At 43.7% G+C, this 17,615-nt stretch overlaps 1 protein-coding gene across 1 annotated transcript in view; it reads left to right on the top strand.

Annotated features, from left to right (window-relative positions):
* Positions 1–17,615, top strand: part of LOC143986639 (uncharacterized) — a 166,591-nt gene that overhangs the window by 98,417 nt on the left and 50,559 nt on the right. The window contains exon 9 of the mRNA XM_077485049.1: positions 507–2,048. Coding sequence (XP_077341175.1) covers positions 507–2,048 — 1,542 coding nt within the window. The remainder of the gene's footprint in view (positions 1–506; positions 2,049–17,615) is intronic.

The following is a 17,615-nucleotide window of genomic DNA, read 5'->3' as shown; positions in this document are numbered from 1 at the left end:
GGACTGACCCCAAAAGGACTACGACCCGGACACCCTTCCACGCACTCCCACAACGGACGGACTCTCCGACTGTTGACCCATTCCGGACTCACCGCATTAGGTTAGGGTAAGGTAGCTGTGCTACGCCACCCTCCGGCTTTTTCTTTTCTCTTCCTTGCTCCCTTTTCCTCCCTTCTTTATTAAACGTTCCCTTTCTCTATTTCTCCCCTTGTCCCTCCTCCCCATTCCCTCTCTTACCCACCCTTCGCTCCCTCGTCCCCGGGTGTTTCTCTCCGGCCTCCCCTAAACCGCACGTCCTCCTACGAGGGGAGGATCTCCTTCCTAGCGCTAGACCCACACTTCCTTGCTTGCACAGCCCCCCACTCGATCTCGATTTGGGGAGCCCGCATTGCCAAGCGCAAAGCCTGAACACACTACTGCACGCAATCTTGCCTGCTTCTCCCCACACAATTATGTCCAACTCAACCCCTACCCCCGGCCCCTCCACTCTCAAAATCTGGTCGCAGAATGTGAAAGGCTTGAACATCCCCGAAAAACGTAGCCAAGTCTTAAACCTTATCTCCAAACAGAAAGTAGATGTGGCATTCCTACAGGAAACACACTTCCGCACGGGACAGATCCCTAACTTTATAAGTCGAAAATATCCTACAGCTTACCATTCTTCAAACCCCTCTGCAAAAACCAAGGGGGTCTCAATTCTCATCGCTAGACACATCCCATGGCAGCTAGAAGAATCTATTATTGACCCAGATGGAAGATACGTCTTCTTGAAGGGTACCATATATAACAAACCAGTTACTCTAGCAACCATATACAGCCCTAACACGGCTCAGGTGAGCTTTTTCCGAAAGGTCGCGGACCTTCTCACGAACTTTCAGGCGGGCTTGACAGTACTGGGCGGCGACTTTAATGTTGTGCTACAACCCCTCCTGGATTCCTCGTCGGGGACGTCCTCCCTTCCCTACAGCTCTTTGCGGCAGGTCAGAACCTTATTGCAAGCTCTTGCACTACACGACGCTTGGCGCACTTTACATCCCTCCACGAAAGATTACACTTTTTTTTCCACACCACATAACAGATATTCCAGGTTAGATTATCTGTTCCTCTCCCAAAGAGATTTGCCTCTGCTCCAATCGGCCAGGATAGAACCACTTCTCTTGGCAGACCATCACCCGATCTCAATGCTCCTTACCTTCCCGATCCAACATAATACCACAAAAATTTGGCGCCTGGACGCATCCCTCCTTTCCTCCGAGACAGACATCAATGCTATTTCATCCAGCCTAAATCACTATTTCCAGGAAAATATGGTCCCCGGGATCTCCCCTATTACGGTCTGGGAAGCGCACAAATGTACCATTAGAGGGAAGTTTATAGAATTAGCCGCATTACGGAAAAAAGCGAACCAAGCCCGTATCTCCGATTTAGTCCATAAAATTCAACAACTGGAACGAGCCCACAAACACTCTTTAGCGCAGGCCACGCTTCAAGACCTGACTGAGACGAGAAAGCTCTTACAGGAGGCGCTGAATCGTAAAACTCACCGTAAATTTATTCTTACTCAGAAACTGTTCTATGAACAGGGAAATAAAAATGGTAGACTCCTGGCCCAGGCCATCCGCACCAAGCGCATCTCCACTACTGTCCACACTATAAAGGACCCAGGGGGCACTGCACACACATCCTCGGCAGATATAGCGTCCCAATTCGAAACGTATTACAAGAGCCTATACAACTTGCACAGCCCATCTTCTACTCATTCGACCCAAAGACATAGGGAAATGCTCCTTACTGATTTCTTGGAGAAATATAGTCCCGGGAAAATTTCCGATGAATTGGCCTCTGAACTGGATAATCCGATTTCGGATTTGGAGCTCAGGCAGGCCATCAAGCAACTAAAGCCAGGCAAAAGCCCAGGACCGGACGGTCTTTCTGCCCCATACTACAAGGCTTTTACAGAGATCCTCACTACGCCCTTTCTGCGGGCCTTTAACTCCCTTAGCAATTCAGAAACTCCATTCCACCGGCTTTTAGAAGCCCACATCACGGTCATCCCCAAACCAGGGAAGGACGCTTCCTCAGTCACCAGTTATAGACCCATTTCCCTACTTAATTCAGACATCAAGCTCTTTGCCAAAATACTGGCCAACCGCTTGCTACCACTCCTCCCCTCTCTTATTGGCAAATATCAGGTGGGCTTTGTCCCTGGCAGGGAAGCCAGGGACAACACTACCAAGGCCATTAACCTACATCATTGGCTCACATCCCGCAATGAAAAGGGTTTTTTTCTGTCCCTGGATGCGGAGAAGGCATTTGACAGGTTGGCCTGGGACTACCTAGCTGCTGTACTCCAACACTTAGGCCTACCCAATAGACTGATGACCTTTATTTTGTCCCTTTATACTACCCCCACTGCGAGCATCAGAGTTAATGGCCACCTGTCAAATGCCTTCCCCATCCGTAATGGAACGAGACAGGGATGCCCTCTGTCCCCTATTCTGTTTATCTTGACGCTTGAGCCCCTCCTCCGACGCTTACAATCCAACGACGACATTAGGGGAATCCAGGTGGCGGGACGCACTCATAAGTTAGCGGCATTCGCGGACGACATCCTTCTGTTTCTCAGCGAGCCGTTAACGTCTATCCCGAATGTGCTTAAGGACTTTGAAACCTTTGGCAAGCTCTCCAACTTGAAAATCAATTTTTCAAAGTCTGATGCGCTAAACATTACTCTGCCTAACGAATTAGTTTCTCAATGTCAAACCGCATTCCCCTTCTCCTGGAAACAGGAGGCTATAACATACTTAGGAATTCAACTCCCCAAGCATTTATCCACTTTATACTCTAAAAACTTCCTCCCGCTGTCACGCTCTATCACCGAAGACCTACGGAGATGGGACAAACCCCACTTCTCTTGGTTTGGCAGGGCAGCTATTCTCAAGATGAATGTGCTCCCTAGAGTCCTGTATCTTCTTCAGACAATTCCCATCCAACTCCCTGCCTCCTTTTTTGTGCACCTTAAGCGTGCGTTCACGAAATTTTTATGGAAACATAAGCGTCCAAGAATCAGCTATAGCCAACTTACGAGCCCTAAAACCGTAGGGGGCATAGGTCTTACGGATCTCAAACTATATTCCCTTGCCTGCCAAATGGTCAGAATTTTTGATTGGTCAGCCCATGGGTCAGATAAGGATTGGGTCACTATAGAAAACGCTTTCTCGAACCTACCCATCAACCACACACCCTGGATTCCCCCTCCCTCTGTTCCTAAGGCCCTAAAAGAACACCCCCTAGTGTACGCCACCCTGACAAACTTTAGAGAAGCTTGCAAAAAATTCAATGTCTCTTCCAATCCTGGGCCCCTCATGCCTATTCGGCTGAATCCCGCGTTCCCTCCTGGCATGTCCACGACCTTTCTCCAAAATAGCTGGCCACATAAAGAAATGTTTGCGCATCAGTTCTATAACAATGGGGAGATCTTGGACTACTCTGCACTCCCGACAGAAGGGGATCTCCCCCCCATACCTAAATGGTCCTACTTTCAAATACGCCATTTTCTTAAACAGGTACATAGAGAAGCTGAGTTATTTAGGCGGCTGACACCTTTTGAAACCCTCTGCTCACAGGCCTCTCCCCAACGCCACCTTATTTCGGTGACCCACTCATTCCTCTCCCAGTCCAAATCACCAAAAAATTGGAAAGCATGTATAGCGTGGGAAAGAGATCTGCAAATGGAGATCTCGGAAGAGGAATGGGAAAAGATCTTTATCATCACACATAAAGGCTCCCTGAACGTGCATACCCAAGAGAACAATTTTAAACTTATTTCAAGGTGGTATCGAACGCCGGCTCTGATAACCAAATTTAACCCAGAAATCCCTAACAAATGCTGGAGGTGCCTTGGTGCTGATGGATCCCTACTACACATATGGTGGTCGTGTCCCCGGATCCAGGAATTCTGGACCCGGGTGCATGACATAGCTAGCTCTATTACTGATCTCCCTATCGAATTCACAGCTGCACGCATGCTCCTACACCATACTTCAATCCCAAACCGCTCATATACGCACTCACTAGGCTTGCATCTACTCAACGCTGCCAAACTTTGCATCCCTATCCATTGGGGATCTTCCACTGTCCCTTCCACCACTGAATGGTTACGAAAGGTGGCAAAGATAGCTGAGATGGAGGAACTCATTTATATTGCTAAGGATGCCCCTCATAAATTCGCACAGATTTGGGATAGATGGATGACCTTTCAAAGCAGTAACCCCTTGAACTTCGGGGCCAACATGTCTTGTCCTGTACGTACTGGGTAATCGCCTGTCTGATTTAGAAGAACCCCCAGCCCCAACTCACACTGACCGCTCGGCCCCAGGTTCCTATTTCAGATAGGCTGCTAGGTTGCTTTAAGGATCCCAACCTCCATTCTGCGCATGGACAAATGGGGGAGCCTGGAGAGAGAACCCCCTTCCTAACCCATATACCCACCTTCTACCCCCCATCCACTCCTTTGCTGTTCCCCTACCCTTGTTCTTTCCTTCTTTCTTTTTGAGTTCACCACCCCCCCGCATGGGGGTTCGGCCTTCGACATTGACACAGACTCCCACACACAAGGACGGTTATCAGCCTCTGATTGACGGAGTGAACCCCTTCCCAGTCCCCTACGCCTCTCTTTTGGCCGAAGTTTTATCACCCACCCACCATTCCCCTCTTTCATACTCCGGGAAATAGCCCGATAGCCCTATTGCGATGGACGACTGAACATCCTCGAGCCGATTAATTAGCCAATGCTTAGCTACCCCCTGACACCCATTGGGATTGCAATCTTAAAGAGGAAATGAAAAGGAGTTGAGACGTAGGGGTTGTAGCACTGTGTGAAATTTGAACAGGGGATGTGGGGAAGGTCTCATCTCCGAGTTCCACTTCAAAACTAAGCGCTTTACGCCTGTTCACCTGTACGAATACTTACTTTGTTATTGTCTGTAATATTGACTTGTACTTCATTTGTGTAGTACATTAAGTATTGCTTGTTACACTCTTTGTTTCTTTGAAATTCAATAAATACTTTATGGAAAAAAAAAAAAAATCACGCATGATCAGATTCAACTACGAGTCAGAAGCTATTGGCTATTGAACTTCCTTTTTCTAGTCGCGTCGTACATGTTGTACGTCACCGCGTTATAAACAATCGGAATTTGGTGTGACCGTGTGTAGGCAAGACAGCTTGAGCCGAATTCCGTCGGAAAAAGCTCTGATGGAGAATTCCGATCGTGTGTACGCGGCATTAGTCTGTATGCTGTTCTGATGGACCAAAAATCGACGCAAGGGCAGCTATTGGCTACTGGCTATTGAACGTCCTTTTTCTAGTCCCGTTGTACGTCATCATGTTCTAAACGAACGCACTGTGGTGTGATCGTGTGTAGGCAAGTCCGTTTCAGCTGAACTCCGTCGGAAAGACCTGAAGTAGAAAAGATGTAGCTGGATAACCGCACTCCGAATTATTCAACTTTATTTCAAAAATTGAATTAAAATCATAGCATCTAGGCTGGTAAACAGACTAACTGCACAGCTGCTGACATGTTTCACACCGAACACGGTACTTAGTCATGAGCTATGACTAAGCACCTTGTTCGGTGTGAAACATGTCAGTGGTTGTGCAGTTAGTCTGTTTACCAGCCTAGATGCTATGATTTTAATTCAATTTTTGAAATAAAGTTGAATAATTCGGAGTGCGGCTATCCAGCTACATCTTTTCTACTTCAGTTCCTGTTGCAAATAGAGCCAGCACCCTGTGGGATTGTGGAGACAGCTGTTTTTGGAGAAGTCATTACCTTAGAGCGGTAATTCTTTGTATCCGTCGGAAAGACCGTCAGAGTTTATTCTGATGGAAAAAACGGTCGTTTGTACGCGGCATTAGAGATATTTGTGCCAGAGTTCTTATGTTATCTTTGCAGGAATTAGGCTGGTCAGGCTATGAGCTTCACAAACCTCCTGTGCTTGAACAATTGACTGTTTAGTAAAGTTTTTTTTTTGGCACTTTTTTAAATCTTGTAAACCCCTGTTTACACATAGTGAGGTGATCAATGTTTTTTCACACTGATCACTGCTAGGACTGCTTGTAGTATGTCTGTAGTCTCTGATCCTCTCCTGTAGTATGTCTGCCGTCTCTGGTGATCTGTAGTATGCCAGCAGTCTCTGACCATCTCCTTTAGTATGTCTGCAGTCTCTGATCATCTTGGTACCAATCATTCCTGTGTCCATTCATAACTGAAGAAGCGTAAACTGTGTACTTCAGTTTATGAATGAACAGTAGCCTCTGTCTCCTGTTCATTCATCTTTAGTGCAGTACTGAGGCTACAGGGAAAGGAATTGAATAACCTGTGTCCTCAATTCCTTTCTCTGTCTCAAAGCTGAGATGTCAGGGGTCTGTTTAGACCTCTGATATTTCACCTAAACCCTCCGACATCAACAGTGTTGTAAAAAATATTGTAAAAATAAAATTTAAATGTAAAAAAATATAAAAATAATTATATATATATATATAATTTTTTTTTTATATGTAAAATAAGGTTTTTTATAAATTGGACAAAAATCATAAAAAAAATGTAAGCAAATATAAAAATAAAAAAATGAAGGCTCATTTACACAGGTTCTCTGGCCCATACAGTGTGAATGACTGACTGTTTTTTGTGTAACTTAAGCGGCCTGTTACTCTATGAGGGTACAACAGCTGTATGAACACAGCCACATGTGGGTGTATTTGGGACCATATACCCGCATTCACATGCCTGTCAAATTAAGGACTTCTGCTGCTGTGTCCCCATAGAGCAACACAGGCTACCTGCACACAGCTCCAGCCACATAAAAAAAAAAAAAAGAAAAACCCTGAATCACACTATACAGGGCACATCACCCATGTGTTTGAGCCCAAAGACCTCATTTACACGCAGGACTTTATTTATTAACTCAGTGCAGTTGTATCTTTTAGATTTAGCAGAAATTTTGTAAGTTATGTTATGTTTGTGGCCACTTATAATGATTTTTTTAGTAACAATATTGTTTTGATAATTTTTTTTGGGGGGGGGGGGGCTGGATTTACACCTATGCATTTTTAGTGCTTTTTGCATTTTGCAGATTTTCACTACAGAAAGTGTTCCATAGGAAACCATGGTAAATGGACTGTAGTCCAAATCTGCAAAATGCAAAAAGCACTAAAACTGCATGGGTCTGAATCCAGCCTTAGGTAGGCTGTATGGGGCCCTGTGATTTATAACAGCAGCCCTGCCTGAGTTTAAAGGATATGTAAAGGGTAGTTTAAAAAAAAAACTTAATATTTACCTCCTCTGTGCAGTTAGTTTTGCACAGAGTGGCCCCGATCCTCCTCTTCTGGGATCCCTCAGCGGTGCTCCTCCTCTTCTTGAATGCCCAGTTAGAGAGTCGCTCTCTATTGTGTGGGTGCGCTCCCGTGTCCTGCTGCTGTGTCTATTAACACAGACAGCAGGACTTTGCCCCCACGTCATTGTATTTCATTGACAGCAGCGGGAGCCAATGGCTGTGCTGCTATCAATCTATCCAATCATGACCTGAGACACTGGCTGGAGCTGGTATACTCATCCCCGTCGCAGGAAAGGTAAGTAAAAGGGGGGCTCTGGGAGGCTGCTGCATCACAGGAGGTTTTTCACCTTAATGCATAAAATGCATTAAAATGTTGAGGGTTTACACCCCCTTTAAAGCATCTTATGTAAGTGCAATACTGTTTTCAATAAAAACACTACCCTATAGAGCAGGGATATGCAATTAGCGGACCTCCAGCTGTTGCAGAACTACAAATCTCATGAGGCATAGCAAGGCTCTGACAGCCACAAGCATGACACCCAAAGGCAGAGGGATGATGGGACTTGTAGTTTTGCAACAGCTAGAGGTCCGCTAATTGCAGATCCCTGCTATAGAGCATTGATGGAGAACCTTGACACCCCAGATGTTTTGGAACTACATTTCCCATGATGCTCAACTACACTGCAGATTGCATGAGCATCATGGGAAATGTAGTCTCAAAACATCTGGGGTGCCAAGGTTTGCTATCACTGCTATAGAGGTTTCCCCATTCTCTCTCAATGCTTGGGATGCTGGGCATGACAGATTCTTTTTAAAGGGATGGATACATTCTCTAGGACCTTAAAGGCAAAGAATCCAGAGGCTGAATCCACAAAGGATGAAGGATTACCCACCACCATATGTATGAAACATGGGCAAAAAAAGTGCTATTTGACTTCTATATATAAAATCCAACTTTGCACGCTTGTTACTTGGATTAACTTTTATGCACAAAGCACTAAAGACCCCTTTCACACCAGGGCGTTTTGCAGGCGCTATAGCGTTAGAAATGGCGCCTGCAAAATGCCCTAAAGAAGCTGTACCATTGTTTCTAGTGTGAAAGCCCAGAGGGCTTTCACACTACAGCGGTGCGCTGGCAGGACGTCAGAAAAAAGTCCTGCCAGCAGCTTCTTTGGAGCGGTGTGTTTACCGCTCCTCCACCGCTGCTCCCCATTGAAATCAATGGGGCAGCGCTGTAATCCCACCGGCAAAACGCCGCTATTGCGGCGTATTGCTGGCGGTTTTAACCCTTTCGCGGCCGCTAGCGGGGGGGTAAAAGCGCCCCACTAGCGGCCGAAATGCGCCGCAAATCCGGCGGCAAAACGCCGCTAAAAATAGTTATTATAATAGCTATTTTTAGCGGCGTTTTACCGTCCACTCTATCAGCGGTGTGGTGTGAAAGGGGTCTTATTCACGTGGACTATACTGATTTATTTTTATATAACAATTCATTATAATTGTATGGTTTATACAAGCGCTGCCCTATCCTTATATAGGTGATTTCATACATAATAAGAAAATGGTTTTTTGAATTTTCTTATAGCTTCTCACTGCTGAAAGAGGGTACATAGAGAAGCCTTGAAAAAAAAAGTTAACTAGTGAGCCAAGGATTACTTACCAGTATTGCCTTTAGGATCGTGCAGCTGACTTTTTTTTTCCCCAAGGACTGACTTACTATGCCTTGTACCTCACTGTGTTTGTGCGGAGGTAGACATCTTGGTAGAAGCAGGGCTTTGCTTCTTCATGCCAGATCCCCCACATGATGACTAGGGATGCGAAGAACTGACGACTGCTAGGAAATGACCCAAAAGTAGAAGGAGCGGCAGTGGTGCACATAATCAAAGTGGATGTAACCCGATGCAGTGTTTTATTATCTCTCTTCAAAGCACTTAAACCTCGTACACACGATTGGATTGTTGGCCAACAAAATCCTGGACTTTTGTGTGAAGGGTGTTGGCCCAAACTTGACTGCATACACATGGCCACACAATTGTTGGCCAACAAATACGAACGTAGTGACGTACTACATTGTTTTTCAGCTCTTTAGCACCACCCTTACGCCTCCTTCTGCTAATTTCGTATTAGTAGAAGTTTGGTGAGTGTTGATTTGCGCTTTTCATTTTGCACTTTCACGCTTTTCAGTTCGTGTCTGGACCAGCCATGTTGCGGAATTGGAGGAGATAACGTGTTATTTATTATTGGCCTTGGAGTTATTGCTTAGACATTATTATTTTTTTAGTTTCATAATGATTTGATTTGGTATATTTTTGGATGCATAGAATGCACTTTTTGGTTAAGTTCTATTGGCAGATAGCATGTCTAATTTTATTTGTTTTCTTTTTTTTTTAATGCACAATAAAAAAATTGTGTAGAATAATACTTGGCTATGTGTTTTACTTCAAATGACAGTTTGGGAGTAGACAGTTACATAAAAAAACCACAATGTAAAACCGACAATGAACACCACCATAGTTGTATCTTTGATCTTAAAAACTACGGGATAATGGTGTTGTGGTAACTTGCCCGAATAGTTTTAGTTAGTAAGGTTGAATAAAGACACCAGTTCAGCCTGAGTGTCTACGATTGTCCCTATCCCTGTACATTGCACACTCACTTCAGTCCCTACCCTCAAGGAGCCCACAATCCAAGGTCCCCATTCATATACTAGGACCAACTTGTTTGGACAGAAGCCAATTAACTTACCTGCATGTCTTTGGATTGTGGGAGGAGGCTGGGGTACCCGGAGGAGGCCCCCAGGCACAGGGAGAACATGCAAACTCCAGGCAGGTGGTGTCAGGGTTAGGATATGAGCCAATGACCCTTCTTACTGCCAGGCAAGAGTGCTACCCACTACACCACTGTGGCGCCCGCCAAAAAGAAATGCATAATAATATTATTCTTGATATCACTAGAAAAAAAAAAAGCTTTTGAACATTCATTTGCAATAACTCCATCAGTATCACCAGCAAAGCAGCTTCATTATTATCCCATTAAAGACGAAGAGAATGTGCGCTGCATTTTGAGATTTCATAATATGCGTCACAAATGTTAATTCTCTATTATGAATGCTAGTTTACAAGTTCGACCGCTTCTGGCTTGTCCTTGCTTCCGAGCATGCGTGTTTGTACTTTGGACTTTTGTCCAAAGGCCTTGTGTACACACACTCGGAAAATCCAACAACACACCTTTGTTCGTGGAAAATTTGAAAACCTGCTAACCAACATTTGGCTGCGGAAAATCCGACAACAATTGTCCAATGGAGCATACACACGGTCAGATTTTCCACCAACAGCCTGCCATCGAGCATTTCAATTCTAGTTTTGTAGCTCTGTCCTGCTCCATTCCTCTGTTATCAGCCTGATAACTTTTGACAAGCTCTCCAAGGCCTGTGTTGGAGTAGGTGGCTATAAATAGATTAGCAGACTGCTGCACAATTCAGAGGCATGCTCTGCATGTGTGGGGAGGGGGTGTGTGCCTTTCCTCCAATCAGCTGTCTCACAGTGTCTAGAAATACTCCACTCCTACAGGGGAATGAGGAGGTGAAAATTCTAACAGGACGTTCACTTTCTAAACAGTATATAAATGTGACAACAGCAGATATAGATGTATAATTTATATAGGGAGATTTGTTTCATCTCTGTGTATCATCTGAGGCTGTTCACTTCACCGGGTATATGTGAGGGTTTACATCCACTTTAAAGAAACACCTCTGCACAGTTGGTCCGCAGGTACAGCTTCCTCTTGATTAGGGCCTCAAAAGAGCAATGATCGGCACAGAGATGACATCACCAACTGTCACCCACAGGTCTGACCCACAAAAAAATTAAATAAAATCTGCTAACTTTGCAAGGTCCTTTGCTTGCATCATCCAGGTACCAGATCTTTGTCCATTTTGAATGGTCGCCATCTTCTGCACATTGAGTGTTCTTTCATCCCAGTACATACAAGGTGATATCAAAAAGTTTAGAGACTAACTCAGTTTACAAGAAAGTACTTTATTTATCTACATTTACACACTACCACCTTCAAAATAGTCCCCTTGCGCAGCAATACAGCAATCCCAGCATTCCTGCCACTTTGTGAATGTGTCCTGGAAGTCTTCTGTTCAAAGCGTGTCAAGCACCTGCGATTCATGCTGGATCTCCGCAATGGTGTGTAAAGTGAGATCATGTTTCCAAACTCGTGTGCGAGGAGAGCTCTGCGACAGGGTGCATTGTCGCCATGGAGCATTCAGTTCTAACTTGTTGTCCACAATGAAATAGTAGATAAGGATAGCACCAGTTGCACAGCCCCCGATGTACACAGGACGATGTCTTATGAAGGTCGTGCTCCCTCTAACGCCCCATACACAATATCAGATTTTCTGCTGATTTTTTCCTTCAGATTTACCAAAACCTTATAATATGAGGTCAAACCTTAGGGGTTTCATTTGTATACAATCAGGCAGGCCCTTGCACTACATGGTTTTGGTAAATCTGAAGACAAAAATCAGTAGAAAATCTGATAGTGTGTATGGGGCTTAACTTGGCGTGCTGGTATCTGTTGGCGTGTTACAGAACCAGCCTCAACATTTTTTTGATACCTCCTCCTAGGCACCATGCCAAGAATGTACCCTGAGCTGCACATGCACAACTCAGTGCACATTGTAAGGAAGACTATGAACAGGCAGGTAAGTTTGTTTTATAGCAGAAGAGACATAGGGGGTTATTTATGAAAGGCAAATCCACTTTGCACTACAGGTGCAGTCGCTGTAGATCTGAAATGAGAGGAAGCTCTACTGATTTTATCATCCAATCATGTGCAAGCTAAAATGCTGTTTTTTTTTTAAAATTTCCTTGCATGTCCACCTCAAATCTACAGCGACTGAACTTTCAGTGCACAGTGGATTTGCCTTTGTTAAATAACCCCCATCGTATGACTCTTCTGCGATAAATAGCTCGCCTTCTCGCAGTTTTATGTTTTCCCCTTTAGTGCCTTTTAATCTGGGTGGCGAAAAGCTGTCATCAGGGAAAAGAATGCACAAGATTTAGATGATCCTATAGATATCTAACGTCTGGAGGGTGTCAAATAGTGTACAGCTACTTCTCAGGATGAATTCAGAGAAAAAAGGTAACGTGAGAGGGCACTGCTTATCCCCATTCAAGCTGTCTATATTTAAAACATCAAATCTAAACTTTTTGAATAAATGATTCATGTAACCAATCTCAAATTAAAACCATAGTCGTTTTAGATACACAGTCATCCTAAATGTTTGCCATATTAAAAAAATGAAAATAATAATAATAAATAAAACAGTTTCAATACTTGGCACAAGATACCAATCACACTTCACTAACTTTATTGTACCAGGACAAGATCACCAGAAGCCTGCCCAGATCAGGCCTTAAAGTGTAACTTCACCCAAAAGAGGAATTTCCAATGGTTTGCAGCCCCCCATCCTTTGGCAGGGGGAGTGGGTACCTGGTTTTGACAGGTACACGCTCCCACTTCCAGTCAGATTGCCGCAGTGATCTGTGGGGAAGTTTGGCCCCAATCCTACCCCTTTCAGCCTCCTGGGACACATCCCAGGTCCCAGAAGACTGCAGGACCATTCAAAAAGCGCATGAGGAAACCGGCTGTGAAGCCACTGTAGATGTATTTTTTTATTCATGGCAAGCAGCAGAGACTACTTTACGCAAAGTAATAATGTGCTTTAGTAATGCTTACATGTACCCACTCATTTACATGAAATTTAACACACTTGTTAGTAAGGCCAAGATAAAGACATTTACTTTGCAACTTTGCACAGTTTAAACTTTAAATGTTTTTGTATTTAGACATTCAAGTACTAGAAAAAATTACAATAATTACACAATAAACAGGATTTAAGTGATAATCACATAATGGTAATTTACAGTTATATACAATTACCAAGCATCTGCCCCACCCCCTGACCATGTGTGCAATCTCATAATCAAATGGCACCATACAGAGGTCAAATATTTCAATGTTGCTGCATTTCATTATGGGTTTCAAGCATGATCAAGGATTAAAGACTTGTGGTACACACTGGATCACTTGTCATTTCAGTAAAATTATACTTCATGCTTTAAGGTTCTCCTTAGAATACATTTCAAGGTGTATTTATACAAATAAAATTGCAGAGCCACTAGATGGAGCCAACAATCATAGTAATCAGGTATTTATTTACTATATACCAGCACAGCATCTAGAGGCCATAATGCGATAACCTCTCTGGAAGGCTTTAACCCCTTCATGACCAGGCAATTGTTTGCCATTAAGCACTGTGCTACTGGCTGTGGTTCTTTCAGCCGGCTACACATTATACAATATTCCTTTAAATTTACCTAAACCATATGAGGTCAAACCTAAACACTTTCAGATTGTATGCAACCAGGCAAGCCCTTTCACTATATACAGTGGATATAAAAAGTCTACACACCCCTGTTAAAATGTCAGGTTTCTGTGATGTAAAAAAAATAAGACAAAGATAAATAATTCCAGAACTTTTTTTACTTTTAAATTGACCCATAAACTATACAACTCAATTGAAAAACAAACTGAAATCTTTTTTTTGGGGGTGGGGGCTAAAACTAAAATAATGTGGTTGCATAAGTGTGCACACCCTCTTATAACTGGGGATGTAGCTGTGTTCAGAATTAAGCAATCACATTCAAACTGATGTTAAATAGGAGTCAGTACACACCTTCCATCATTTAAAGTGCCTCTGATTAACCAAAGTTCATCTGTTCTAGTAGGTCTTTCCTGACATTTTCTTAGTCGCATCCTACAGAAAAAGCCATGGTCCGCAGAGAGCTTCCAAAGCATCAGAGGGATCTCACCGGTAAAAAGTATCAGTCAGGAGAAGGGTACAAAAGGATTCCCAAGGCATTAGATATACCATGGAGCACAGTGAAGACGGTCATCATCATGTGGGGAAACTATGGCACAACCGTGACATTATCAAGAACTGATGAAAAGATGAGAAGAAAACTGGTCAGGGAGGCTGCCAAGAAGCCTACAGTAACATGAAAGGAGCTGCAGGAATATCTGGCCAGTACTGGCTGTGTGGTCAATGTGACAACAATGTCCCGTATTCTTTATATGTCTGGGCTATGGCGTGGCATGACGGAAGCCTTTTATCCAAGCCCGGCTAAATTTTGCAAAAACACATCTGAAGTCTCCCAAAAGTATGTTGGAAAATGTGTTCTGGTCTGATGAAACCAAAGTTTAACTTTTTGGCCATAATTCCAAAAGATATGTCTGGCTCTAAAACAACACTGCACATCACCAAAAGAACACCATACCCACCGTGAAGCATGGTGGTTGCAACATAATGCTTTGGGGCTGTTTTTCTTAAGCTGGAACAGGGGCCTTGCTCAATGTAGAGGGAATTATGAACAGTTCCAAATACCAGTCAATATTGGCACAAAAGCTTCAGGTTTCTGCTAGAAAGCCGAACATGAAGAGGAACTTCATCTTTCAGAATGACAACGACCCAAAGTACCGTATACATCCTAATCAACAAAGAAATGGCTTCCCCAGAAGAGGATTAAAGTTTTGGATCAGCCCAGCCAGAGCCCAGACCTGAATCCCATTGAAAATCTGTGGGGCTCATGCGCAGAACTGAACGCATTTGTAAGGCGCACCCACATATGTAAACGGTGTTCAAACCACACATGTGAGGTATCACCGCATTTATTAGAGGGAGAGCAATAATTCTAGCACAAGACCTCCTCTAATTGTAAACAGGTAACCTGTAAAAAAAAGGAAAAGCACTGCCTATGGAAATTTTTAAGTATCGTAGTTTGTCGCCTTTCCACGAGCGTGCATGTAACATGTTAGGCATCTATTTACTCGGCGTAACAACATCTTTCACATTGAACAAAAAAATTGGGCTAATTTATTTTATTCATTAAAGTGTATTTTTTTCCAAAAACATCACGTTTGAAAGACCGCTGGTCAAATACAGTGTGATATAAAATATTGGAACAGTCACCATTTTATTCTCTAGGGTCTCTGCTAAAATATTTATATATATTTATTAGTACAGATTTTTACTTGTAAACAACAAATGTCAGAAAAAGGCCTGGTATTAAAGGGGTTGGTTTGTGTGAAAGTTATTGTATCTACAAACTATGGTATGTATACTGGAATTTACACAGCTTTGACTGGTAATGGCAGGGATCAGCGACTTATAGTGGGACTGTGATAGGGTGGGCAGGCAATCTGGCACTAACAGACACTGGCTGGGAGGGTCACTGACACCAATACACTGTCACTGTATTAATGAAACTGGTTGGGAAAGGATTAACATCTAGGGGCAATCAAGGGGTTAACTGTGTTTCTAACAATGTGTAATGTGTTCTTTTATTAAGAGATCGGGCTATTTTCTCTCCCTGCTTTGCAGGTAGAAGAAACAGTCAGATCACTGCTCTGTATACAGAGTCCTGTGCGTTTTTACTGGAGGCCGAATGCTCCCCACACTCCGCGCTCCCCCCGATATGTATCCTGGGCCCGGTTGCCCATCTGTGGGCCCGGCGTAGCTGGTGCCGCCATGTAGAGGGGAGGGAGGAGAGCGGACACACTCCACATTGGAAAAAGTGGGCTCAGTAAAATCTGGCTCCTGATCACAATGTTAGATCTTAAAAAGTTTATGTTAGAATATAGCATAATGCCAGAAGATAGAAGACCAAGTCTGTCAAAGGTGGAAGAAAGTCTGCTATTCCTAAGGGCTCTTTCACACGAGACGGATCCATGCTGATCCGCCCCGTGGACATCCGCTTGCTCAGCGGGGATCGCTCTGCCGCTCTGTTCCCTCTCACCCTTCTAACGCCTATTTACTTATTTTCAGGCCGCTCTGGTACAGTCACATGATCTCCCCTGTATTAGCCAGCACCGGGGTTACAGGGGAGAGAAGAGAGCACTCAACAATGGCTGGAATGTCTGAGTGCTGACGTCACCCATAGGCCCCCCTCTTCTCCCCTGCAGGATGACACAGGGGAGCCAATTATGGGCACAGGCTGGAGCGGCCTACAAATAGGCAATCATACAGATATTTCTTCCACAGGGTAGTTCATATAGGTATTAGAAAAAGGGTGGGAGCATTTTTTAAATTAGTCATCTTTAGCCCAGATTTCCACTTTAAAGTGGTTGTAAACCCTCACATATACCCAGTGAAGTGACTGGCCTCAGATGTTGCACAAAGGTGAAACAAATCCTTCAACATAAAGTTGTACCTGTTTATCTGCAGTTTACTCTTCTCTACATCCGTTCAAAGGCAAGGATTTATAAAGCTTGTATGAGATTTCAGAAAGACGGAGGCAGGGAGCTGATGTTACACACTGCAGAGCTCAACGAGGAGAGCTCTGAGAGCCGACTGAAAGGAAGGGACACTCCCCTTCACATAGCACACAGGAACAGAGCCGGACACTGTCAATCACAGGCTGTGTGCTAGAGGTCCCTCATATCATCTTTTTTTCTCTTGGTGTCAGGAAAACTTGTCAGAAGCGATTCATGCAAATAGTAGAAGAATGAAGCAGCAGACAGAAATTACTTAGTGCTCTCAACTAAGATAAGTATATGCTATAGCAGTGATTCTCAACCAGGGTTCCTCCAGAGGTTGCTAGGGGTTCCTTCAGCATTCGGACATGTCTGCCTCTCCGATAAGTTCCCACCGGCACCATTGATCTTTTTTAGCTATCTGTAAGGAAAGAATTCTTCCCAATGACCACAAGTGTGAGGACCATTCTTCCCAATGACGATCACACTAATGTATCATGAGTTGTAGATTTCAAATTTTTAGCAGGGGTTCCCCGAGACCAGAGAACTATTTCACGGGTTCCTCTATATTGAAAAGGTTGAGAAAGGCTGCTCTATAGAGTGATATTGCTTTGTTTACATTTCATATCTGAGGTTTACAACCACTTTAAGATTATGTTTCTTCTTATATATATATATATATATATATATATATATATATATATATATATACACACACACACACACACATACATACATACATACATACATACATACACACACACACACACACACACACACACACATACATACCAGACACTTTCTGAATATTTTTTTCAATGTGTGATTGTGCGACTGCAAAGCTCCAGCTAATCTGTACACCGTAAAGACCTGACAACAGTGCTGAGTTCTGATGTTATCCTGCCAGCATCCATATCCCAGTAAAAGCATTTTACCCACCACTCGCAGAGAAAAAG

The sequence above is a fragment of the Lithobates pipiens genome, unplaced genomic scaffold (genome assembly GCF_037356315.1).
Source record: "Lithobates pipiens isolate NorthernLeopardFrog02 unplaced genomic scaffold, aLitPip1_a1.2 Scaffold_174, whole genome shotgun sequence".
Lineage (NCBI taxonomy): Eukaryota > Metazoa > Chordata > Amphibia > Anura > Ranidae > Lithobates > Lithobates pipiens.
This window is presented reverse-complemented; position numbering and strand designations above follow the sequence as displayed.